We start from the raw sequence: 25,623 nt of genomic DNA, 5'->3' as shown, positions 1-25,623 counted from the left end.
TAAAATGAACTTTCTATATCAAAAACAAGCACTCACAATAGCAACGAGTGGTAGTCTGGTGCACTTAATGCTGCTGAAATGTAGTATATTCAGGCGACAATCATGTCGATGACGCAGCATCAATTATTACTCTTTAAGAATATTTACATTCAGTGCAATGACAGAACCGCGAACAGGTGGACGGACAAACGGATGACTGACGAGGAGGACTGGTTTTAATACGCAGCACTTTGTTGTTAAGCTGTTTACAAAAGTTTTAAAATGTATTTTGATTTAATTTGTATGTTTGTATTTTTGATTATATGTATGTATGTACGTAAGTATTTGTAGGTGTTTGTATGTAATTATATAGTATAACTTTATTTTTTATTGTTATGATTTTTTTATGACTGCGTTTGCTGGAATAATCGGAATTCTTTGGCGATGTGTTGTTGAAAGTTTTTATAACATGGCGCGCACAGCTGCTGTTGGCTCAGTATATTCTAAACAGCAAACGCGCACTGAACGCCATACGCGCAAGCGCAAACCAAGAATGAACAACATTTGCAAAACCAACCAATAAAAGACACCTACGTGCAAAACAGCCTACAGGCTACTTGAACGCGCACACCTGAGGCAATATTTAAAAATAAGGCAAAACAAAATCAACGCGATTTTTTGGGTGCGAGTCTTTAGCTGTCACGCATGAATTTCTATTAAAGACCGCTAAGTGATTGTGGCTAATGAATAAATGAAAAATTTGAACGTTTAAAGGCGCAAAAAAGCAAGAAAACACAACGAAAATATTCGAAAAACGCATATAATTTCATAGACGAACATTTATGAATTTTCCACTTGAGTGCCTCACACACACACATACATAAATACACAAATACATAGGTGTATACAGCGGCGCGCGCACACACATATTCGCCAAGCCAAACAAGACAGCGCAACGCTGCAACTTGTGCCACAGTGATCGATCAGCAACAGCCGCAACAGCAGTCGTCGATAAGCGGCGCAATCGCAAACGCGTCTAGTGAAAACTCAATTGCACATTTTCTACATTTTACTTTTCACCGTTGTTTCATTTTTTTCTCCTACAAATTTAGCAAGTTTTGCTTTTTAATTGCCAGCGCTGCCGCGAGTGTGAGTAAGCGTGAGAAAGCGCGTAAGTGTTTCAGTTTCCAATCGGCTAGTCCAGTAGTCGCTGACACAGATTCAGTGCTGCCGGCAACGCAAACATTCACAAGATCATTGTCGTACGAAACAGAAACAAATAACAGTTAGTAAAAAAAATTAGCTAAACGCATTCGAGCGGTGGAAAGTGAAATGAAGATGCATCTATTCGTATCCTGCCTACTGTTGATCAGTGTCGTGTTGCATGGTGGGCTGGCGGCAAGTGCTTCCACGGTGGGGCTCTATGCACCAGATCGTTATGATGGTGAGTGAAAAAAAAACGTTTTTAAATTGTTGTTGTTTTATAGAAAATAACAAGTGCAATTTGTTGACCGGACTGCAGAAATGCGTTAATTGCTAGCGGAATGTGTCGTTTTTGAATGCAATCGAAATGTGAACCAGTTTCATACTGGACAAATTAACATTATTGATGCAGATTGAAAAAACGAAACGAAAAAACACTAGCCCAGACACAACCAAGCGTTGTTATTGAGGTCAATTTTCAAAATCCTGTTTACGAGGCAGTTTCTTTCAAAAGTTATAAGAAAATAAATTTCCAAATACCGCTTTAATTGAGAAGGCTATTTTGTATGCGTAATTGCTGTCCTGTAATGCTGAACAGACTCAGTGATCCACAGATGGTTCGACAGTGAGAAAGCAAGTGCTTAAGTTCTTGAAACATATTGAAGGCTTGTTGCACACGGATTCTTTAATTTTCACTTTCATTAAGATCATCTCTTGAGTTCACAACCGTTATAGATCCTTTCAGATAATTATTTTCTTAAAAATTGCGACAGATTTCTGAATTTTTCGAACCATTCCACTTAAGGGGTTTCATGGGTTTCGTGGATTCAAAAAATCGGCTTTGGTTTTTGGCTTATTAATTTCTACAACAACTCAAAAATATTGTCCTAAATTTCCGTCGATCCGAATAATATTTTCGGAGATACAGCCTTTGGAAGGTATGCGCTCCAAGTCAGACACTATTGTTACTCAAAACTTTAAAAGTGTTTTTCTCGGAACCGTGTTTTCAAAGTGGGTTGTCAAATTTTTTCGAAAACTATAATACTTAACCGATCTTGATGAAATTTTGAACAGGTGTGAGAGATACAATTTACTCGTGCTTGAACGAAGGATTTTATTTTATTTTTTTTAATTACAACTATTTAAAAAAAAAAAACAAATGCAAGCAAATTTGAACGAAATTTTTATTTTTTTGGAATAATGTCTACCAAAATTCCAATTTTTAAGTTTTTTGTCTTTCCTGCGTTCAAGCACGAGATTATGGACTTACCTAAAACACTTATTTCTGTTTTTTTCATTTCGGATGATCCTGTCAAGAATTTCTGAAATTATTCTTTAAATATGTATATATAAGACATAAAAAAGTTTGAATTGAATATATAATTTTTTACATGAAAAAAAATATTGAAAATAGGCCATTTTTACGCGACAAAACCCATTTAAACCCTTAAGCATTGTTGAGGATTCTAACATTGAAACAATATTCTGGTTGATCATTATTCTGCAGCAATATCATTCCAGCTTTGTTTTCTAAAACTGTGGTTAGTAAATTATAAAACTATTCAAGCAGATTATTTCTTTTCTAATCCGTCTTACTCTTTATGCGATTCCGGAGTTAATAATTCTATAAAAGTGCCGGTTCAGATATTCATCGAGTTGTTATAGTCTTCACCACATCAGTGGGATTTCTGACTGATTCAAGGTACATGGTTCAGAGAGTCTTACTAAGTACATATTTGTATGATTTTGTCAATTTGGGAGGCTGTAGTGGAGATATTCATTCCATGTGATATTATCGAAATTTTAGACATATATGATCGAGAGCCCTTATATCCCGTTTGCATGAAATAAAAGGGGTCCGAATTTCAACTTCAAAAGACTTTTGAAGTAATACCCGATAAACTATGTGAAATGTTTTGACGACATAACCAGCTTAAACACAAATATGTAATCCTTAAAATTCTGTTGAATTTAGGGCAACGGAAGAATGGACTGTATTCCTTAGAACTCTCACTTATCCCTATCAATAGGTGCTATTGCGAGTGACGATCAGTCGCTCAATCATCGACTGTGAATGCTTTTCAATCGCTCAATTGTCGACAATTTTTTAATCGTTAGAAATTTTTGAATTTTGTCGATCAAGTTACACAACACAATAGCAAAATAAAGTATAATCGACTCAATCGACTGGAGTCTATCCTACCACCAGTCGATACACGCACTAGGGGGTTAATTTAACATCTATCTTTAAAGCTTGCCTAGTAAAGTGATGTATTACATAGGTCGTTTTAGAAAAAGTATGCCCCCACGAATGTTTCAAAGTAAATCTTTTGATTTGATAAGCTTAAGTTAACTAAAACTTTCATACGAGGTGCATGCATTATGTGGATCAAAGCTTCCGAAGGCATAAGGGTGTGTAATGAGTAATAAATAACAAATTAGATAAATGACTAATAGAAGAAAGACGGTTGCAACAGGAACCCAAACTATAAAAGCATTGAAATGTAATGAATTTTAAATTGATTTACTTCTCCTGAACTGAACTCCAAAATGAGAAGTTCCGTATAACCACAGCAACCGATTTACATACGAACAGTCAAGTTGTTGTTACTTAGAGGGTATTAAGCTGGAAGCGGACATAGTTAAAAAAACTGAGTTGTTGTTACTTCGAGGGTATTGAATTTAATTTGCAAAGAAACTGCATATCATAAAGAAGTGTTAAACTATCTGACAAGTCGGTGACTTCTTTCCACACGCAATCACGATTTGTTCACTTCTGTATGCTTATTATAAATTTATAAATAAATAGTTAGGTTCTTTTCAACACATTGCATGCATGCCACTTCATTTAAAGCAATTAATCATAATTAATCTCCTGTGTATCTGCAATAACAGAACGGAGCTTTGTATGGAGTACCTGTGTAACTTGTTGTTGTTATAATTACATTCCAACTAAGTAAGTCATCGCAACGGTGATGACATCAAGCAGCAATAATTTTGCATGCAATATACAATACACACTTGCATTTACATATACATATAGATGTGTTTGTATGTATGTGTGTGTTGGTTTTTTTCCAATTTATACTACATGGCTTTGCATTCTCATTGCAGGCATACCGGAAACATGTCTTATGCCCATGGACTTTGGCTACTGTCGGGCCAAAGTGAAGCGCTACTATTTCGATATGCGTCGCATGAAGTGCGCCATGTTCTACTTTGGCGGCTGTGCGGGCAACGTCAACAACTTCAAAACGTTGGAGGAATGCAATCGCGTATGCCTGGACGGTTATGGTGATTATGACAGCCCGAATGATGTGGTAGCCGTCACAAAGGCAAGCGGACGTGATTACCGTGGACGCGGCAATGTGAACAGCAACAGCAACAACAATGCTGGCAGCTCTGGCAGCAGCACCAGCACTAGCACTAGCAATCGTGGCGGCAGCAGCAGTGTTGGCAGCATTAAGAATAACACGTCCACAACCAGTTATGGTGGAAGTACAAGCGCAGTGGATGCTAGCTATAAGAACAACTACAACAAATACAACAGCAACACATACAACACCAACATTGGCAGCAATGTAAATGGCAATAATAGCGGCATTAGCAGCAGCAGCAGTAGTGGCAGCGGTGGCATCAGCGGCAGCAGCAGTGTGAACAATAGCACAAAAATCATACGCAACCGCAGCGATGACAATCTCGATGAATATGATTATGAGGAGAATTAAATATGTATTACCATATTCGCTTGTATTCATAATGGGTATGAAATACAAAGTATGTAACTTCCTTCATGCGCTACTGCCAAATAACCTATAACTATTACTCTTACTGTATTTTCCTTTGTATTTAAATTTTGTTATTTATGTTATGCATATGAATTACTTATACATATAAATTAACTTCAGCATCTCTTCTTTATATAATGCGCAAACAATTTTGAAATATTACTTAATTTTGCGCTCCAAACAAATTAAGAATAGAAAATAAAATAAAAAAGAATTAAAAATAAATTACTTTGGACTTTGTTTTCAGACATTTTTGACATACTATAATTATAAATCTTCTCTGAGAAGTGTAGGAATTTCAAGGTCATATCATTAAAGCAGTAAGAACTTAGCTATTTTTATAATTAATTATTAGATTTGATCAGAAATTTATAAATCTATTAAAGATTCTTAAAGTTTTTGACCTATTCTTGGTTTAAGAGCGCCGCTTACGACCAACCAACCACTAATCAGTTCTATTAAGAACATTATTTTTATAGAGTTCGAAATGGTTTAAGTGAAAGATTATATAGAAAACAAGAAAAAACGTTAACTTCGGCTGTACCGAAACTAATATACTCTTCACAGGTGCATTTCTTTTAGTAACTATGTGTTTAAGCAAATCTAAAGAAAACATTTTTCTAATTCTTTTTAGCCGGGTTGTTTGCTAGAAACATTAAGGTTATATAGTTAACCGATCTGAACAATTTCTTCGCAGATTATATTATTACCTTAAGCAGTAATGCATGTCAAATTTCGTGAAGCTACCACGTCAAATGCGAAAATTTTCCATACAAGCCATTGATTCCGATCGTTCGGTTAGTATGGCAGCTATATGCTATAGTGAAGCGATCTGAACAATTTTTTCGCAGATTAAATTATTTGTATGAACAATAACTCACACCAAATTTCGTGAAGATATGTAGTAAAATGCGGAAGTTTTCCATACAAGCCATTGATTCCGATCGTTCAGTTTGTATGGCAGCTATATGATATAGTGGTCCGATATCGGCAGTTCCGACAAATGAGCAGCTTCTTGAAGAGAAAATAACATCTGCAAAATTTCAAAACGATATCTTAAAAACTGAAGGACAGGTTCGTATATATACAGACAGACAGACGGACGAACGGACAGACAGACGAACATAGCTAAATCGACTCAGTTCAACATACTGATCATTTATATATATACTTTATAGGGCCTCCGACGCTTCCTTCTGGGTTTTACAAACTTCGTGACAAACTTAATAAACCCTGTTCAGGGTATAAAAAAACCCCAGAGAAGAAAAAAATATGAATTTAATAAATAAATAAATAGTACAGTTAAACTTCCGTAACTCGAACTTCGCGAACTCGAAGTTCTCCTTAACTCGGATGGTTTTTTGTGGATTATGGTGATTAGAGTTCCGCTTTCATATATGTACTGTAAATATGTACAACAGATCAGATACCTATCAAATGGTTTTTGCTGAATTCTCATGCTAAATTCTATTCTAGATTTCCATCATTTTCCAAATTAATACATTAAAGCAGCTGGATTACTAGAGGTCTCAATGTTTGCCTTAACGTCAATCAAATTAAACTAATTTAACTCATTGTCATAGAATTTTCAACTTTTCAAGATAAAAATCATAAAACACATAAACCCTTAGTACAGTAAACATTGGAGTTTTCAAAAGCGATCTTTCACAGTTATTCCTAGGCATTACTAGTTCCTTAAACGGATTTACCAGAATAAAATTGAAATAATATCGGTATTTAATCTAAATGAAAGTATAAAAGACGGCAATAAGACAACAAATATAAAAGACAACTGCTGGCTTATGACAGAACTATCGAAATGTCATTCTCTTAAAACGAAACGCGACATAACATATCAACAAGCTTTAAATCTCCACGCAGAGAAAAAATGTAGAACAATCCTAGTGTTCGCCTAGAAATTTCATTGTCTGCATTGTGTAAGCTCTAGCAAAAGCGATAAAAAAAGATTCGAAATTTTGGAATTGAAAAATATGTAAAATTATAATAAATCGATTTATTTTAGAGCACACTTAGAGTTTACCTTGTTTAAAAGCTCTTATAAAGAACTGTGCTTTGTCACTGTCATTGTCATTGTCATGGTCATTTTCGATACACCATTGCTATACTAGAAATTCTAACACACACTTATACCGAGTATCATGAATATGACATTGCATTTATTAGATAATTGATTGCTTCCCATCTTTCATCCAATCATAATAAGAACAAAAATATTTATATTTATTTAGAAGGGATTTTGCGACGACGACGTTGTCATACGGTCCATGTGTGACGTCAATTGTGAGTGCTTGTTCACCTTCTCGCTGCGATGCTGCGCTTGTGCGTATAAATATCTATTAATAGATTTGCATTGGCTATTTTGATTATTGATTTCATGTGCTCCACCTTCAATTACTTTCACATTTACACACACTCGCGAGATTTTATGCGTATTTACAATGCAGTGTTATAACACTTGCTTGACACCTCATATTCAAATAAAACACTATATACAATTATAATTTATATGCACTTCACTTCGATTGCTCATGGAAAACCACATATGCGTGATTTAATGAACTTGTCCAAGTTCTCCTCGAAGCGTGCCTGTGTCATCAGCAAGCAGATCTGAACGAAAATGTGGGTAAGCGGATATTAACTTAGATCAGTTTTAATATGTTTTCATTTCTATTTGTACAATAACTGCGTTAGTAATAATATAACGGTTACCAAGATAAATAAACGGTTACTAAAAGGCATAAAATATGTCTCCTAATAGCAATTTAGATATGGAATACGACCTAACCACTTAACAACAAAACGTATATCGAATTTTTAGAAGTGATCACATCGAATACTGCCCAATTTATGACTTCTTTTATAAACAAGTGAGATTAAAAAATTATAAAATTTAGTGAACATGGTACTTTCCAATAGCGGCACTATATAAGCTTATGATAATGCGAAAACAGACTACAAAGAGATTTCAATAATTTCATTAGCTATATCTTCTGATATGAGAAAATTCGGATTTATTAGGATCATTCAGAAAAAACAAGGGTCGACAGACAGTAAAACCATATCGCAAAAGCAATTATGATTATAAATTGACATAATTAACCATATCAGGACTTCCCAAAAACATTGATAACATCTACAAATACTACTTTAAAGACGATAGAAAGAAATCACCTTGAACTTAACCTTCTGGATTAACGAACTATAAAAAATAACCCACTTTGGTGGTATGTCATAAGAAGTCTGACAAATATTATTTGTAGTTCTGAGTCACTTTAAATAAACGATGCAGAAACTGACATTCCGCATAAAAATAGTCAGTTCAAGATCTCCAGGTTTCAGAACCGCTGACTTCGTTTTATGTCTGAATTTCAAAAGCAAAGTATAATCTGGGAAGAATGACTACCTCAACAACACAATCCATCCATGTCCATCAACACTATACCACCACGATATTTAACATAAATAAACATAAACTAAACTAAACCGATATAAACTAGTGGTGCACGCTGTAAAAAAATGCATTTTGTTCCAAATTATTTTGAACCAAATAATTTATTTTCGCTTAATTAATTTATTATTTAAATGTAATAAAATCTACGAACAATTTGTTTATTATTTCGTTTTCACTTTGACACTTTGTTTAAAAAGGCCGCATAAACATCTTAAAATCGCGCGTCCAATGAAGTAGAACACCGCCAGCGCGAACAATATAATGCACACGCTGTCCAGTGAATAGTAGACGAACCAATTAAGTTTCACCGCCTTTGTCTGCAGCAATTTATTTGCCATTTTGCCATCCTCCTGCAACAAATGTTCCACCCACCACACGGCTCGATCCAGAGGTTTCATGTCTTGATGGCGGAATAAGTGTGACAGCGCGGCAGCATTCTCAGCATAACTGTGAACCAAAAAGTTGCGGAATATTATTATAGATAAATGAATATTTGAATGTACACCATACTCACCTCTTACGGCGCATTTTTTTAAGCGTCGCCTTTAAATTCTTTTCATTGATATCGTCAAATAAAAAAATTGTGCCCACACCACGATTTTGTACAGCGTAAGCATTTACGCTTTGATCTGCGAAGAGCGGTGTGATAATTAACGGTTTGCCACAGTATATATTCTCAGTGGTGCCGAGTAGACCACCATGCCCCCAAAATAGTTTCACCTTAGGATGGCCTGTGAAGAATTATCCTAAATTTCGTCAGTTTATAATTGCTCTATTTACGCAATACTCACAGATCAGACTGAATTGTGGCGCCCATTTAACGAAAAGGAACTTTTTACTTTTTGTTGGCACTTCATCAGTCTCCCACTTCCAAATCACATTGAGCGGTTGTTGTTCGAGTACTTTCACTATTACTTGTACTTTCTCACTGGGCATGCTGGACGAGCGCACCATAGAACCCCAGCTAAAGAAGAGCACACCTTCGGCTGGTGCATTTTTAAGAAACTTCTCAATTTCATCCGGTAAAGTAGCATTTACTGCAGTCTCATCAATATGTATACCACCTATTTCGATTAATTGTGACGTTAACGGTTTATTACCGTGTAGTGTGTAATGTTGATTAACTAAAATTAAGCTGGTGCTTTGCTTGGCATAATAACCAATATCGAAATCCACATGAAGATATTTATTGATCACTTTGCGATCGTGATAATTTGTACGATAACTGTAAAATTTCATATTATTGGTAGTTAGCACTTTAGCCTCGGCAGAAACAAAAAAATATCAATTTCGAAAATCTTACCGATATGAAAAATTCACCAGTTTAATTTGCAGAAAATTCAACAGTCGTTCATACCAATTCAGTTCTTCCGGAAAGCCGACTAATTTCGATTGAACATACGACGGAAAATCAGGCAATGCAATACGATCAAAGTGGTAGGGCATTAATACACAACTACTCATACCCACCACAGGTACTTGCAACAAATACGGTATACCCAATTGACAATCCGAATTCATATATTCGGTGATGACCAAATCGAACGGTTGCTGTTCGTGACTTTTTAAAATCGTATCGACATGGCCACTTTCATACAGGAGTTCACAGTGTGACAATCCCTCATTGTGCATATAATCCATATCTCTGAAGATATTAAGCAAGTTTCGACGTGGAAATATATTTTTAAATGTAACCTTATTAGTTCTCAAACCGCCAGGCAACAGCAGTTCCGTATAGTTCTGTGGCTTTATCCTATCCAGCGCTTTTACATGGGTCAACACTGTGACTTGATGACCCTTTTCGGCCAGTCTGCGTAAAAGTGGATAGAAAACCTTGAAGTGACTGTAGGCATTATAGTTAAATATGCCGAGTATGCGACTGCCATCAGCTATTAATATGGGGTTAATTGAAGTGGTCAGTACAATTATAAAGACCAATATTTCTATGCGTTTATAAGCATAACTGATGATGATTTGTAACCGAAATATCTCTAAAATTATATATATTTTATTTCACTCTCAAAATTATTTTTTTAGAACTGTTTTCATAACTTTTATTCTAATAAATTTAGTAAATTCTTTTGGTTTATGTTTCGCCGTAATCCTTGTATTCACCGATCGCAAAAACTATTGTACTGCTCTAATTTAAATTCGCCACATCTATATATAAGCTTTTAAACTACAAAAATTCACTTTCAGCGATTTGATATCGGGGGCAACAAAGTTTCTAAGAATTGCTAATTATCGATAAGATTTCCTTAAATAGATTTAGTCTACATAATATTAGTCAAGATAAATTCATAAAAGAAATATATCCATAGCAATCTACATATATCTAGCATTGCATAAGTGCGATCAGGTTATGCTGGATGGTGTTAGAAAGATAAGATTTCGTACTAAACAAACTAGTCTACGACTAGACGAACTAAACATTGCACAAAAAACCGTACAATTAGTGATACTAAAATCCCCAGACAACTCGCATCTAAAATTGGTTGAAATTTTATAAAAAATATATGTAAGCTTATACATTTCGAGCTTCCATATACCTAATAAGAGGACGGTATTGAAACGGATACAATTGGTGCAGTACTTCTCCTAGTCTCTTTATAAAAAGCAAGAACATATATGTACATATGGCCAAATCGACCAAAATGTAAAATATCATAAGAGGTAAAACACTTAACCCTCTCATGCCCAAATTAAAATTAACTCAAATATGAAGTGATAAAAATTTCAAAGTCCTATGTATCCTGTCCTATAGGCAACATTGGGCAATAGGCATATAACTTTTTACAATTTTTGCAAACACGAAAAACGGCATACCATAGTCGAATAGAGAATAAAAAATTATGAGCCCCATTATTTTTTTTGTTTTGCAAAATTGCAAAAAAGTTTCCGCGCAAAACGAAATTACTTTTTTATCAGAACTGCTGCAAAAAACAAAAAAAGTTTTGTACACTGTACACGTTTTTCTTCATAATAATAGATATTTATTTAACTAATAATCGTCCTATTATTCCAAACGCCTTTTAATGGACCTAAGGGAAGTGCCCCACCCACCCCAAACTAATTTTTCTTCAGAAAATTCTGATTCAATATAATAATAACACAGCTGTGCGCGCGACAATGTCTTTACATCTGACGAGACGAGAGCGTAGTTACATACTTCTTCTCTTTTATTTAATGTTCTCTATGCAACAATGATAAAAGAAAGATTACGATAGTTGAATGATTTCCCGTTAGATGAATAAAAATATTTAAAAAAAATGTTGACTTTTTTTATAAATCCATTTTTGTGCGGAACGTTTTTGAACCGAAATCACCTAAAAAAGTGATATTCATTACTTGTACAATATTTACCACCACGTGGTGGTATGCAAAATTTTTCGTCAAAATTTGTTATATGCCTATTGGGCATGAAAGGTTTAAGTGAATATTCGAATACCGGTAGTTATTAATAACACTGTACAACACTCGGCAGGGTATTGGAACAAACTATTTTTTTCGGGAAGAATGATTTTATAAGTTAACAAGTAAGGAAGGGCTAAGTTCGGGTGTAACCGAACATTTTATACACTCGTAATTTATTTATTTAACTTAATTAATATTATATAATACACAATTTGACCCACATATTCGTCATATATATTATATAAAGTCCATTGAAAGTTGGAAACCCTAATATTAGGTTAGAAGCACCGAGGTCCTCATGTTCGATATATGGGGCCTTGAAAACATATGGTCCGATTTTTTTCAACCTAACCTTTGTATGGGAGGTGGGCGTGGTTATTATCCGATTTCAACTATTTTCATGGTGTATGGTGGGGTACGTAAGAGAACCGACTTCAGAAAGTTTGGTTTATATAGCTTAATTGGTATGCGAGATATATACAAATAACTGATTTGGGGGCGGGGCCACGCCCACTTCCCAAAAAAATTACATCCAAATATGCCCCTTCATAGTGCGATCCTTTGTATCAAATTTTATTTCCATAGCTTTATTTATGGCTTAGTTATGACACTTTATGTGTTTTCGGTTTTCGCCATTTTGTGGGCGTGGTAGTGGTCCGATTACGCCCATTTTCGAACTTAACCTTCTTATGGTCCAAGAAATACGTCTTCCAAGTTTCATTAAGATATCTCAATTTTTACTCAAGTTACAGCTTGCACGGACGGACGGACGGACCGACAGACGGATGGACAGACAGACATCCGGATTTGAACTTTTCTCGTCACCCTGATCATTTTGATATATATAACCCTATATCTAACTCGTTCAGTTTTAGGACTTACAACCAACCGTTATGTGGACAAAACTATAATACTCTCGTAGCAACTTTATTGCGAGAGTATAAAAACGAAAATATTTGCCTTCGAAGTTCCGAAAAGACTTACTGGAAAGCACTATTAATATATAATACTATAAAATATCAAAAATATGGATATGGACTACCTTTCCCTAATATTTTAATGGCGTATAATATTGGATGTTCGAAAAAAACAAAATCTTTCTATTTCGAAAAATAATGAACCAATTTTTTCAAATTTAGTATAGTTAAGCTACTTGTCTACTGATATACGTATTTTTAAAATTACAGTATAAATCTTTCAGAAAAAAAACAAGAAAAGAATATATATTTGAATTAGAAGAAATATGCATATACAAACAAAAAAGTAACATACCAAATTTCCAAAAGTCGTCCCAGTACTTTTGGAAATATTAAATTTTAATTTCTTTTTCAAATATCCAACTTAGACCCCTTGTAGCAGCTGTCAAAAAGGTTGATCGAAAAATCTTACTACACCATTGCAAATACATAAGTAGAAAATGTAAATTATGTTCATATTTTGCATTTTTTAGTAACTATATCCTATAATTAATAATATTTTATTGGGGGCTAGATTTGTCCGATTTTGCCCATTTTTGGCACAGAGGCACACTATTGCAAGGAATGCAACTCCTTTGATTTTCTATAGAATATCTGAGAGATTTAGATAGGCTTCAAAATTGTGGTATAGTGAAAGTAGGCGTGGTTGTGAATCGATTTCCCATTTCAAACTATAGCATTGGGATGCCAAGAAAATGATATGAACCGAATGTCGTTGAAATTGGTTGAGTAGTTCCTGAGATATGGTTTTTGACCCATAAGTGGGCGGAGCCACACCCATTTTAGATTTTATATAAAAATTGCAGTGCCACACTTTTGTTCCACCTTATCATGAAATTTAACGTTTCTGGTGATTTTCCTTACTGAATTAAAACAAATTTATTGGTTTTGAACATAACCTTTGTATGGGAGGTAAATGTGGTTATAACATGATTTCCTCCGTTTTTAGACTTTATAAGGAAGCGGCTAAAAGAAAGGATTCCAGTACGTTTGTTTCATATAGCTTTTTATAGTAAAAAAACTTACGACTTTTATGACTTACACAGAACCGTAATGTGAACAAAATTATTATACTCTCTTTGCAACATGTTGTAGGAGTATAAAAAGTTATGGAAAAGTATGTACTCATGTTTTTATATAATCATAATTAAATTTCCAAAAAAAACTTTGCAAAAATTGTCGACAGACATGAAACCTATATCGCCGGCAACGATTATCAAATTGCGAAAAACCATTAAACAATATCTTAAGTAAATAAACATGCAACGAATTGTGCAAAAACATTGATAACGGGTATACTACTTAAAAAGAGGTATAAATAATGATTTTGAATAATAAAAAACAGTAGTAAGACAATTAAAATATAATCAAGGTGTGCGGTAAGGAATCACACAAGCATTATTTGTAGTAGTCAATTTATCAAGTTTTAGGCAAAATAATTTCAAGCAAAACAAATCCGTCGATGAGATACAATACAGTTGGTTCAGTATACGTGAAAAAGGTCTTCCATGTTACTGGTTTCAATAAGACGATGCGGAATATATCCCACACTGCGAATAAAAAAAATTGTGTTCTTGACTGAGATCATCAAGATCTTCAGTTGTCATAACCTCTTACTAAGTTCTGCGTCCTAATTTTAAAAGCAAAGTGTAAACTCGGAAGATTGACAACCTCAACACAAATCATTCGTATCAAAATCTTGACTATATTAACCGATACATAACATAAAAAAGTTATTTACAGCAATATAATAAAAGGTGGCAAAAAATCTCTTTATTCATTAATATTTTTATGTACAATTATTTCGTTTTCACTTTGACACTTTGTTTGTCTCCTTTGAAAAGGCCGCTCAAACGTCGCAAAATCGCGCGTAAAATGAAGTAGAACACCGCCAGCGCGAACAATATAATGCACACGCTGTCCAGTGAATAGTAGACGAACCAATTAAGTTTCACCGCCTTTGTCTGCAGCAATTTATGTGCCATTTTGCCATTCTCCTGCAACAAATGTTCCACCCACCACACGGCTCGATCCAGCGGTTTCATGTCTTGATGGCGGAATAAGTGTGACAACGCGGCAGCATTCTCAGCATTGCTGTGAACCGAAATGTTAAGGGATATTAGAAAAATATATATTTTATTTTTTTGCACCATACACACCTCTTGCGGCGCATTTCTTTAAGCGTCGCCTGTAAATTCTTTTCATTGATATCGTCGAAGAACAGTATAGTGCCAATACCACGGTTTTGTACAGCATAAGCATTTGAGCTTTGATCACCGTAAAGTGGTGTGACGATTAACGGTTTGCCACAGTATATATTCTCAGTGGTGCCGAGTAGACCGCCATGTCCCCAAAATAGCTTCACCTTTGGATGGCCTGTTGCGAATTCATATCCATAATTTATACAATCCTATATGTTATAATTCCTCTATTTCCACCATACTCACAGATCAGACTAAATTGTGGCGCCCATTTAACGAAAAGGAACTTTTTACTTTTTGTTGGCACTTCGTCAGTCTCCCATTTCCAAATCACATTGAGCGGTTGTTGTTCGAGTACTTTCACTATTGTTTGTACTTTCTCACTGGGCATGCTGGACGAGCGCACCATAGAACCCCAACTGAAGAAGAGCACACCTTCGGCTGGTGCATTTTTAAGAAACTTCTCAATTTCATCCGGTAAAGTAGCATTTACTGCAGTCTCATCAATATGTATACCACCCATTTCGATCAATTGCGCCGTTAACGGTTTATTACCGTGTAAGGTGTAATGTTGATTGACCAAAATGAAGCTGGTGCTTTGCTTGGCATAATCATCAACATCAAAGTCCACATTCAGATACTTGTTGATCAATTTGCGATCGTAATAATTAGTGCGATAACTGTAAAAATATCACATATATGTATAATCAAGCGCTCTTTTATATTCTTCGCTATCTATGGTACACGTAGATCACTTAAAGAGTCTTTAAGCAGTAAAAGTGTAGAGTACTTTTTAGGTTTGCTGATTCAAGGTTCGACAAAACCAAAGGGAATTTTATGTTTTTGAAAGCGTTTAAAAAATTTCAATTATGAGGAACAAATTTAAAGTTCGTTACATAACTCTTTAGTATTCAAACAATTTATGAACGCCAATTCAAAACTGCTATTTGATTAATATGTATATTATTGTACACTACACAAACACTGTTTCATACTCTTGGTAGGTTAGGTTGCACCGCCTATCTGCACTTGAAAATTAGCTTACCGATAAAGGTTCTTAATCACATGCGCTTGTACGAAGTTCAACAGACGTTCATGCCAGTTCAACTCTTCCGGAAAGCCGACAAATTCCGATTGTACATGCGAGGGGAAATCAGGTAACGCAATGCGGTCGTAGAAATAAGGCATTAGTATACAACTACTTAGGCCCACTATCGGTACTTCTAACAGATAAGGTATAGCCAACTGGCAATCCGTATTGAAGTACTCTGTTATCACCAAATCATATGGTTGTTGTTCGTGTTGTTTAAGTATCGTATCAACATGACCGCTCTCATAGAATAGCTTGCAGGCTTTCTGTCCCTCTCGGTGCAATGCCTCTGCTTCCAAAAGGAGATAGTGTAACGGACGACGCGGCAGAACGTCATTAAATGTGACCAAATTGATAGTCTTTTGACCGGCTAACAGCAATTCTTCATAGTTGCTGGTGGTGTTATCCTGCGCTTTTATGTGTGTCACCACAGTGACCTGATGACCATGCTCCGCCAAGGTGCGTAATAATGGAAAAAATACTTTGAAATGACTGTAGCCAAAGTGAGGAAACAAGCCGAGTATGCGACCGCCAGCGACGATTTTGGGGTGAGAGACCGCCAATGCCAGCAAAAAATAAATCCATAACATTGATTTCGCCATAATTGTTTTGCTATTGTTTTCAGTTAGTTCATTTGTTTTCACACTATTTTATCACTACGTGTCGGTGTGGTTATGTAACTGTTGTTGACACTTAAAGAATTTTTCGCATAAACTTATACCGAGTAACTGTATACTATATATGCATGCATGTATAGCATATGAAATTTAATTGATTACACGTTTGAAAGAAAAATTTGCCGGCTGGCGAGCGTTTTTAGTGAAACCCAGCAAGTCAAAATGCCATAGCTGTCGTCTACGGGGATGTGTTGCTCCCGCTGTCTGCTCAATCACTGACCACAAAACCTACTGATGAATCGCTCTTCCCTCGAAATGTTACAATTAATATGCGTATGTATATACATACATATATATTAATTTGTATAGACAGTTTTAAATTTTTTGTTGGTTTGTATGGTATGTCAATATGTACATATATATGTATGATATGCCTGTTAGAGCGATATTTTCGTCTGCTTCATATGCACATACATATATACGATTTGTTTTCATTAATCTATTTATTATTATTTATTGTTCCCGAGAGAGTAAGCGTCCTATATTACGCTCCGTGCTGATAGCAAAAGTCACACGAGCGTTCATTCATATGTAATCGGGTTTGTAGGTTCTTGTTTATATATGTATGTATGTATAAAAATCTGTTACTCAAGCTATTTTGTGAAATAATATGATTTGGCACGATTTCAAACAAACATTCCTTACGTCTCAAGTTCGTTTACATACTCATATAAATAATTATTTATTTATTACTATTGTATATACTACAAATTTCAATTAGCAATCAGACACGTTAATTGCTGATCATGCTCAAATTAATTACCTAAAAGATAACGTACAATACATATCAGCAATAGCAGCAAACCAAAACGAAATCGATCGTACGAATGTTGATTCGACAGTTAAACAAAGGCAGTAAAAAAAAAAATCACACCTAACGGAAGCAACTGATAAGCTTGTAATTCGTATGTATATTGTGAAATATTTCCAGTTGTGTAAAACATTATTATCATAATTTTATAATAAATTCATGCTTATTATTAGTCGAACGATTGAAACTATTTTTGATTTGGATAATCTACGCTCTACTAATATACATAAAAATGTATATTACTTATCGGAAATATGTACTTTGAAACCAACCAATTTGTTATAAAAATTATATTAATATATTCGATTTTATATATTTCTGATCATATGTATATGATCACAACATAATTTTGAGACACCTCAAGGTATTGTACTTATATAAAGTTAGCCAAAGATCAAATAATATTATTTAGGATACATGAAGAATAAGTAAAAATGTCAGCATTTCTTGTAACAAATCAAAGAAAACAATATATATACGGAACTGAAACCGGAATGTCCATGACAAGACCATTTTTGTACCTAACATGAGTTATGCTAAGTATTCGATATACATACATACAGATGTATATATGTATTGGCAAAGCGACCGGAAGTGATGAATAGGTAAGTGCAAAAAAAACATAATTTTTTTTCATTTATAAGCGTCTATTTTATTTAAACCGAACAACTACAATTCGTATTAAGTCAATTACAACAATGACTCGCTAAAACTGATAATGCGTCATCACTGTTATAGTCTATTATAGTATGCTAAATTTAACTCGACTACTTTAAGCATAATTACAAAATAGAATGAAATAGGCATACATACTCAATACAAATACCTATTTATATACATACATTAAAGATGCATGTACAATACCATACAAAACGTGTTGGAAATTATTGAATATTTCATATATTAAATGCAAATGCGCATTGACACCTCGCAATATATTACAAATATAATAATTCATTCATTCAATATCGCAAAAAAAAAAACATAAATATTAACTTTAGATTAAAAAAAATCAAATCTCATATAGCCTATTAAACATCTAAAATTCTAACAATTCGTTTTATCCGCACTACGAAAGTAAACATTTATCCTTGACATTTGTTGTTTGTCCATCACGACCGCCAACACGTACTGTAGGATTAGCTTGTACAGAAGAGTTGCCAGCAGCTTGATTGCGTCGTTCGCGATCCGCACTTTCATCCAATTCCATAATCGATAACGCGAGTGCGCGTGCCAGCGCTTCATCCTCAGACTAAAAAAAAAAATAACAATAAAGCATTTTGGAAACACTTTGTTTTACACATTATCAATTACCATATTTCCTTGAATATTTTGCACTTGTGTGCCTGTGGGTACTACATTACGTTTTGGCTGTGCGTTGAACAGTGAAGTTGGCTTGTTGGTACGACGATATTCGGCAGCAGTACTAAAATATAAAGTGAATTGTATTTTAAAGCCTATTTATTTGAAAAATATATTTAAAAAATGTATGTAAGTACTTACGCTGCTAAAGCACGTTGATCTACATTTCCAGCAGCTGCCCTATTACATTCGTGATCGGCAGTATGTCGATGACGCAAACAATAATTCTTTTTACATTCTCTACACGTAACTGGAATAAGCTCCTTCTTTTTGCAGTTTTTATAGCTACAACGGTTTGTATAAATTTTCTTTGTATCCGACTTGCACTGTTGATCAATATGGCGACCCACTGTTATGTCAGGTTCGACACCTGGCGCTGTGGGTACTGGTTCACCACACAGTGGACAAATGGGCACTTGCATATCTTTACGACGTGGACCCGTACACGAGTGGTTATCATAATTGAAATGCGTTGAACAAAACACTTTAGTACACGAATCACATTTAAATGGCAGGAAATCTAAGCGATTACAGGTGGATTCGTTGCAGTGTTGACCGAGGTGTGGAAATTCCATTTTGAAACTAAATGCCAATAAGGTATAATGCCACTATTTAAAGTACGTAATAATTGTGACAAAATATTCTAGACAAAACAGGAAACTTCTTTTATCAAAGTAAGATGACTAAACAATAAAAGTGAAATTATTTAAAACACTAATGTCAAAAAATTACTGTCAAAAATATATTTATGTTTCTCCTTCTTCCTCTTCTTCTGATACATAAAATACCAATCACAGTAAACGACCACCTGAAGATTTGTTTTACGATGGCGCATACGCCTGTATTTATAAGGGTTAATGGAACAATATGTATGTAGCATACTGTAAAAAACAGTGAATACAATTGTAGACTTTTTGTTTATTTATTGTTTGAATAGTTATATTAAAAATATGGGGAAAACTTTAGTTTAGTATCCCACGATTTCGGGTGGGTATGGTTGGATATAGGAGATAATCCAGATTAAGAATATATATAATTATAGCCGCAGCAGATTAATTGTAAGCAAAGGGACTTAGCACACCCTGAGATACAATTTGGGGTAAAACCCCTCCTTTTTGTATATTTCGTTTCATTTTAAAATTTTTTAGATATAGCAATGCTTATTATTCGACAGCAAGCAACCTTTTTGTTATTGTGTGAATTAATAAAAGATATAATCGATTGGTCACTTCTCTGCTCGCTATCTTTGGGCGCTGCTCACCTGTCAAAAATTTTACATGTGAAAGCAACAACAAAGTTATCTAGTTGAATTCGTACAGGAGAGTAGGCATCCTAAACGATTACTACTACTCAGGGAACATGTAAAGGCACTCCATTCTAGTATCACAAAGGACCATAAGTGGTATATGCGTGGCCTGCAGGCCTACCAAACCTAACCTAACCTTTGTTTCGAGCTGCGTCTATGCTTTATGTGTTATTTAATTAATTAAAATGTATTTCAAAGTAAAAACAACAAACATATATATTTGTATTGTCATTTTTGTCTAAAATTTGTCCTTTGAGTCGTTTTTACCGTTGTGAATAGTATACATATGTAAAACACTGGCAGCACTCAGCAAGCGGCGATAACATTTTTAATGAGGAATCCGTATACTCTCCTGTACGAATTCAACTAGATAACTTTGTTGGTGCTGCTTTTACATGTACTTTTTTTTAAAGACGAACAGCGCCCAAAGATAGCGAGCAGAGAAGTGACCAATTGATGACAGCTATTATAAAGGAAGAATTGATTGAACACGATATTTATTTAACAAACGTGATTTACTTATTAAACATTTACAAGAAGAAAATACCATCAACTAAAATATTTCAATAATTAACAGAAATATATGAGTTAGTGTGTATATGAAGTCAAGAATTAAATCTCTAAGAGGAAGGCAGTACAAGCCAATGATCATCATCAAATCATTAACGCAAACGCAAAACCAAAAACAATACATTTTTTGTTACATATTTTTTTTTTATTTTTATTTTGTACATATGATAAATAACTTCTGAAAACAAACAAAAAAAACTATTTAAGAAAACATTTACCCAACGTTTTTAATAAATAGTCTGAAGCTTCTACTTCAAATACGATTTCAGCATCTCTAATTTTTTCTTTTCAGCATCCTTAAGTACCTCTAAAATTGACTGATTTAGTCTTCTTCTCTCCTCCATTTTATTTTCTGCCAACTTTTGTTTAATTTTTAATTTCTGCTCATAATAAATTTCACGGGCGGTTTTCCTCCGACGCTTTCGGTTTGAAACTTGAGGCAATGATGCCGATACAGACTGTATTTGAGACAATGAAGTTGGTACCGATGGTGATTTCATGGGTGTATAGGAAGAAGGGGAAGATGGTGGTGACGATTTAATTTCTGGCTGCGGTATAGGTGATGAAGGTGGTGATGTTTTAATGTGTAATTCCGGATAAGTTAGATCTGGTATTAATATATCGTCCGCTGTAAAAACTGTATCTGTTGGTGACATTGAAAATGAATTTTCACTGCTTATTCCCATTTGTAGTCTATGATCATTCGAACTAAAATCCATGTCTCCAAAAACTTCTTCCATTTCTTCCATAAATGGAAAACAGTTTGTTAAGCCGGTAGGTTTGCCCTCATTTGCTTTCGCAGCTTTATATGTGGAATGTAAAGTTCTTATTTTGTTTTCCAGTGTTATCACCGTTGCCGATGGATCCTAAATCAATTACGTTTCTATTATTTGTTTAGACCACATATGTACTTGTTTCTTACCACGAAACCGTCCGCTATCATGTCTTCCAAAACATTGTTATATGCCAACCTCTTTTTTCGGGAATGAACAAACTCATCCTTATGAGCCAAATAGCACTTTAGTAAGCATTTTACTTCGCGCACACTCCACCGTTTGCGTTTCCTACAATTTTTTATTACTTATTTCATATAATTATTACATATCAAATTGATTCTTACTGTCTGTCCTCCGAGGACATTTTTCCTTGTTCCTTGTTGTTGTTATTGAATATGATTTACATAAATCACTAAAAAATGTTCCTTCAAAAACAAAACTGAAACGCGTATATGATAAAACATGTAAACATCTACTCGGATTTATTTCATTTACTAGCGAGTCGATAGTAGCGACAACTCACAAAACTATCCGACTTTGTGCATAGTGCTGCCAAGTAACACAATTACACTATTGTGACTGATATTAGCGTAAGATTTTAACTTAAAATTACGGATCATATTCATAAAAATACTTTGAATCTTGGAGATATTTGGAACATTAAAAAACATGAAATATAGTTAATTATAGAAAAAAATTTAAATAAAATATACTGCAAATTGCCAAAGCCAGTAAAAGTTAATAAATTGGTAGCATTTTATTATCATTGTTGCCATATTTTCTGTAGAATATTTATTATGGACATGTGTCAAGTGAATCTCATTAAAATCGTGTAGTCAAAGAAATGGTGAAATCCTTTTTCAAAGTGTGAAAAAAACTTAATTTATTTTTATTTTACTGTGATGTTGCCAAAATCGCCAAAACCAGCATTCTGGAAATTCTTAAAAGGAAGTGCTAAAGTATTGTTCATTGCGGAAGCTGTTTGCTTTGCAGCCTCATACGGAGTTTATTATCGTATGAATACAAATCGAGGTAAGCGAAAAACACTCTTACACAACCTAAAATAAAATCTGAAGAATCCCGAACGAAATAAAGAATATGTGAAAAATATGGAATTACTGTATATCTCATTAAAAATATTACAGAATATGTTTTTGTTATTGTAAAAATCGTAATGTAATGACGATAGTGAACGTCAAATTCTTACTGAAGAAGAAAATAAAATGTCTGGTGTACAGTGGATGAATCATGACGGGTGTGCACAGTGTGGGTGACAATCGACATCAGTTTAGATGCAAAAATTTGTTTGGTTGCTAAACAATATGTTTTTCTTTATTTTGAAACATAAATAATTTCGATTGAACTTTCAATATTCAATAGAATAAATTACTTGTGAAATAAATCTAAATAAAACGTTTATAAACATCTGCGTAACATTTTTAGTATATTTAGATGCATATGTTAATTTAAATCGTAAATTCTTATTGTTAATAAAATTATATCTCCATATTTTCAGAGTTTCGGTACTATATCAACGAAAACTTCCCCTTTGCACTCGATTATTTCTATAAAGTGGGCGAGGTTTTGGGAAATAGCAACTTAAGGCAACTCGATTCTGCAGTCTGGCGAGCTGAGAGCGAAAAACGAGAATAATCACAGATCTTGGGTACATTAACGTTTTTAAAAATATATACTCTCACAAAACTATCACCACCAAGTCTAAAAGTAGTACTTTAGTAGAAGTTCTATATAATTATTTATATTTAATCAACACTATAATACAATTAAATATCTAAATGGCAAGCAATCCCTATGTTAAATCTCTAATCTGGTTAGTTTGTTCAGGCGGAGTTGGCTACGGACTTATGTTGCTTACCGAACCATCTGAGGAAAAACGAGAACGCATAAAAGCCACAGGAGGTCCAGCATATCTAACAAACGAAGAACTTAAAAAGTTGCAATTTATGCAACGTATGCGGGAGGCTGCTACAGGTGAAGCACCGCCAATTTATATGCAGAAAAAAGAAAAGTAAATACAAAAGCAACACCAATTTATAAGTAATTCAACGTCAACACATAAAGCAAGATGAGTTCGAATTTACAAAACAGCACATTGAATAGTGGCGAGAATGCCGATTCTAAAAAGGAAAATATATTGGAGCGTTTAAACAAGCGGAATAAAGAACGACAAAATTATTTAGACGTCAAAATAGAGCAACGTAACAAGGAAAATGTCGAATTAGAAGGTACTGATTATTTTGCACAAACATTTACGGAACGTGCACGAGCAATAGAAGAACAAATACAAAATATATCGCATATATCCAATACTAAGGAGAAAACAAGTTCCAACAACACCAATAATGCAGATTTAACTCGCATATTCGCCGACTTAACAATCCAAATACAAGAATTGCAGCGTTATCTTACCACCTCAACAATGTTTCTTACGGATTTTAAAATTAAAGCTTGTCAAAATACCCTGAATGAGTTAAATAGCAGCTGCGAAGAGTGTCGTTTACGATTGATACCAAAAAAGAAGTTTGGGTTTAGTGGGAAAAAAGTAGCACCGAAGGTATTAGTCAATCCTAGAGTTGTGAATATTTCGGCCGATAAAGTTGATATGCCAGAAAAATCAACAACTGACAGTACTTCTTTCACCTGGACGTTATCGAATAGAGAAGATGAATATATTTGCCTCGAAGGTGATGAACTAAATAATAAAGATATAACAATTTCTAATTTGAAAAATTGTTTTGTGGAGCTTCGTGGTCATGCAGGGTCAGTTCAAATATCGCAAGCCAGTGATTGCACATTCCTTTGTGGGCCAATTTCACGTTCGCTTTTCGCAGAAAATTGCGTGCGCACAACCCTTGCTTTAGCTTGTCAACAGCTACGTTTACATTCTTCAAACATTTGTCGCATATATTTACATGTGACATGTCGAGCCATTATTGAAGATTGTACACAAATTGAAATAGCTGACTATAACTATAATTACGATAGAATCGATGAAGACTTTCAATTGGCAGGCTTAGACAAAACCCAAAACAATTATACAGATGTCGCGGACTTTAATTGGCTGTCGCCAGATGTTCCATCACCTAATTGGACGCTACTCAAAGATACACCCTCGCCTTCCTGGACTGAACTGCGTAACCAAAAGCAACAAAAAGCGAAAATTTTATAGTGTATGGTAAAAGACAAACGTCTTGAAATGTCAGTAAATTGGCGTAGGACTTTTATATGGTTGGCTCTAGCTTTGTTACTACTACTGTTGCTTATCGAGTGTCTACCTTTATTTACATCCGTTGTTAAAGAACGATTTTGTCTTCTGCAATTAACACCAGCAGCAACTTCAGTTAATAAAGCAGCATAGTCATATATACAATATATACATTTAAATTGCAACGTTTTTTAATTCATATGTGGTATGCGTTATAAAGAGATTTTGTATGAGACTTAATGGTATGTAACTTGTTATATTGTAAGTGCAGGTTGATTTTTGTTTCGGAAATGTACTTGCTGTAAAAATGTATGCTTTAGGAGCACTTTCTTTTATTTACTAAATAAAGGATCAATAAAATACTAAATACCTAAAGTGTCTGTTTAAAAGTTATTGCTCGAGAAAACGATGCAGTTTTTATATAGCGCATTTATATTGAATTTATATTTATCCAATTACCGATATGGAAACATCTCATTGTAAAAAGTTGTAAAACGTACTTACCCCAAGATGTGAATTATTCTTGTAGTTTATTGTTTATTTTATGAGGAGTTATCAGCGTTTAAAGAACGCAAAACTTATACAATGAAAACCAAATGAATTATCGCGTACATAAAAGTTGAAATCATATACTATAAAACACACAGAACACTCTTACACACAGTTTTATACATTTTAATAATTATATTATTTATAATTATAACCGAAAATCCATATTTTCTCTGGTTAAAATTTTGTTAACCTCTCCCACGCTATAAATTTGTAAAAATG

General features: G+C 34.2%; 7 protein-coding genes and 1 long non-coding RNA gene across 9 annotated transcripts; 5 read left to right on the top strand and 3 right to left on the bottom strand.

Moving 5' to 3' along the window:
- The first annotated feature begins 1,287 nt into the window (after nt 1-1,287).
- Nucleotides 1,288-4,945, top strand: LOC105210790 (uncharacterized protein DDB_G0283357). Its single transcript, XM_011181933.3, has 2 exons — nt 1,288-1,423; nt 4,297-4,945. The coding sequence occupies exons 1-2, from the start codon at nt 1,312-1,314 to the stop codon at nt 4,908-4,910; spliced, it is 726 nt and encodes a 241-aa protein (XP_011180235.2). The 5' UTR covers nt 1,288-1,311; the 3' UTR covers nt 4,911-4,945.
- Nucleotides 4,640-17,015, bottom strand: LOC105210791 (uncharacterized). The gene is made up of 8 exons (XM_054226529.1): nt 16,080-17,015; nt 15,281-15,714; nt 14,993-15,209; nt 14,636-14,927; nt 9,746-10,455; nt 9,234-9,667; nt 8,957-9,173; nt 4,640-8,889 (listed from the first exon to the last, which is right to left on the bottom strand). Exons 1-8 carry the CDS (start codon nt 16,724-16,726, stop codon nt 8,604-8,606), a joined length of 3,237 nt encoding a protein of 1,078 aa, XP_054082504.1. The 5' UTR covers nt 16,727-17,015; the 3' UTR covers nt 4,640-8,603.
- Nucleotides 17,016-18,238: 1,223 nt separating this feature from the next.
- Nucleotides 18,239-19,700, bottom strand: LOC105210792 (AN1-type zinc finger protein 2A). Its single transcript, XM_011181935.3, has 3 exons — nt 19,116-19,700; nt 18,927-19,038; nt 18,239-18,864 (listed from the first exon to the last, which is right to left on the bottom strand). The coding sequence occupies exons 1-3, from the start codon at nt 19,547-19,549 to the stop codon at nt 18,682-18,684; spliced, it is 729 nt and encodes a 242-aa protein (XP_011180237.1). The 5' UTR covers nt 19,550-19,700; the 3' UTR covers nt 18,239-18,681.
- A 180-nt stretch (nt 19,701-19,880) lies between these two features.
- LOC128920446 (uncharacterized) lies at nt 19,881-21,554 on the top strand. Its single transcript, XR_008470524.1, has 2 exons — nt 19,881-20,634; nt 20,694-21,554. It is a non-coding gene; the product is annotated as an uncharacterized LOC128920446 (long non-coding RNA).
- Nucleotides 20,821-22,188, bottom strand: LOC105210793 (uncharacterized). Its single transcript, XM_011181936.3, has 3 exons — nt 21,971-22,188; nt 21,773-21,914; nt 20,821-21,716 (listed from the first exon to the last, which is right to left on the bottom strand). The coding sequence occupies exons 1-3, from the start codon at nt 21,988-21,990 to the stop codon at nt 21,099-21,101; spliced, it is 780 nt and encodes a 259-aa protein (XP_011180238.1). The 5' UTR covers nt 21,991-22,188; the 3' UTR covers nt 20,821-21,098.
- Nucleotides 22,189-22,409: 221 nt separating this feature from the next.
- LOC105210797 (uncharacterized) lies at nt 22,410-23,660 on the top strand. Of its 2 annotated transcripts, none has more exons than XM_029039361.2 (3): nt 22,410-22,658; nt 23,143-23,292; nt 23,472-23,660. In XM_029039361.2, the coding sequence occupies exons 1-2, from the start codon at nt 22,529-22,531 to the stop codon at nt 23,277-23,279; spliced, it is 267 nt and encodes an 88-aa protein (XP_028895194.1). In that variant the 5' UTR covers nt 22,410-22,528; the 3' UTR covers nt 23,280-23,292; nt 23,472-23,660. The 2 variants fall into 2 exon arrangements, with proteins under 2 accessions (XP_028895194.1, XP_011180241.1); XM_011181939.3 differs by having other exon boundaries at nt 22,413-22,658; nt 23,463-23,660.
- On the top strand, nt 23,276-23,997 carry LOC105210796 (uncharacterized). Its single transcript, XM_011181938.3, has one exon. It carries the CDS (start codon nt 23,423-23,425, stop codon nt 23,657-23,659), a length of 237 nt encoding a protein of 78 aa, XP_011180240.1. The 5' UTR covers nt 23,276-23,422; the 3' UTR covers nt 23,660-23,997.
- Nucleotides 23,713-25,227, top strand: LOC105210794 (tubulin-specific chaperone C). The gene has a single exon (XM_011181937.3). The coding sequence runs from the start codon at nt 23,713-23,715 to the stop codon at nt 24,814-24,816; it is 1,104 nt and encodes a 367-aa protein (XP_011180239.2). The 3' UTR covers nt 24,817-25,227.
- The last annotated feature ends 396 nt before the right edge of the window (nt 25,228-25,623 follow it).

The sequence above is a fragment of the Zeugodacus cucurbitae genome, chromosome 3 (assembly GCF_028554725.1).
Source record: "Zeugodacus cucurbitae isolate PBARC_wt_2022May chromosome 3, idZeuCucr1.2, whole genome shotgun sequence".
NCBI classification, from domain to species: Eukaryota; Metazoa; Arthropoda; class Insecta; order Diptera; family Tephritidae; genus Zeugodacus; species Zeugodacus cucurbitae.
Note: the sequence above shows the minus strand (reverse complement) of the source record. Positions and strands in the feature narration are given on the sequence as shown.

Bases quoted from the DNA above. Each gene is read 5' to 3' on its own strand.
- LOC105210791 (XM_054226529.1), bottom strand. From the start codon at position 16,726: ATGGCGAAATCAATGTTATGGATTTATTTTTTGCTGGCATTGGCGGTC. The intron at 15,210-15,280 runs GTGAGTATGGTG...AATTCGCAACAG, and splicing joins GCCACAATTTAGTCTGATCT to GCCATCCAAAGGTGAAGCTA. The intron at 9,174-9,233 runs GTGAGTATTGCG...AATTCTTCACAG, and splicing joins GCCACAATTCAGTCTGATCT to GCCATCCTAAGGTGAAACTA.
- LOC105210793 (XM_011181936.3), bottom strand. From the start codon at position 21,990: ATGTCCTCGGAGGACAGACA. The intron at 21,915-21,970 runs GTAAGAATCAAT...AAAAAATTGTAG, and splicing joins ATGTCCTCGGAGGACAGACA to GAAACGCAAACGGTGGAGTG. The intron at 21,717-21,772 runs GTAAGAAACAAG...TAATTGATTTAG, and splicing joins TGATAGCGGACGGTTTCGTG to GATCCATCGGCAACGGTGAT.
- LOC105210794 (XM_011181937.3), top strand. From the start codon at position 23,713: ATGAGTTCGAATTTACAAAACAGCACATTGAATAGTGGCGAGAATGCC.
- LOC105210790 (XM_011181933.3), top strand. From the start codon at position 1,312: ATGAAGATGCATCTATTCGTATCCTGCCTACTGTTGATCAGTGTCGTG. The intron at 1,424-4,296 runs GTGAGTGAAAAA...TTCTCATTGCAG, and splicing joins TGCACCAGATCGTTATGATG to GCATACCGGAAACATGTCTT.
- LOC105210792 (XM_011181935.3), bottom strand. From the start codon at position 19,549: ATGGAATTTCCACACCTCGGTCAACACTGCAACGAATCCACCTGTAAT. The intron at 19,039-19,115 runs GTAAGTACTTAC...TTTATATTTTAG, and splicing joins GATCAACGTGCTTTAGCAGC to TACTGCTGCCGAATATCGTC. The intron at 18,865-18,926 runs GTAATTGATAAT...TTTTTTTTTTAG, and splicing joins AAAATATTCAAGGAAATATG to TCTGAGGATGAAGCGCTGGC.
- LOC105210797 (XM_029039361.2), top strand. From the start codon at position 22,529: ATGTTGCCAAAATCGCCAAAACCAGCATTCTGGAAATTCTTAAAAGGA. The intron at 22,659-23,142 runs GTAAGCGAAAAA...CCATATTTTCAG, and splicing joins TCGTATGAATACAAATCGAG to AGTTTCGGTACTATATCAAC.
- LOC105210796 (XM_011181938.3), top strand. From the start codon at position 23,423: ATGGCAAGCAATCCCTATGTTAAATCTCTAATCTGGTTAGTTTGTTCA.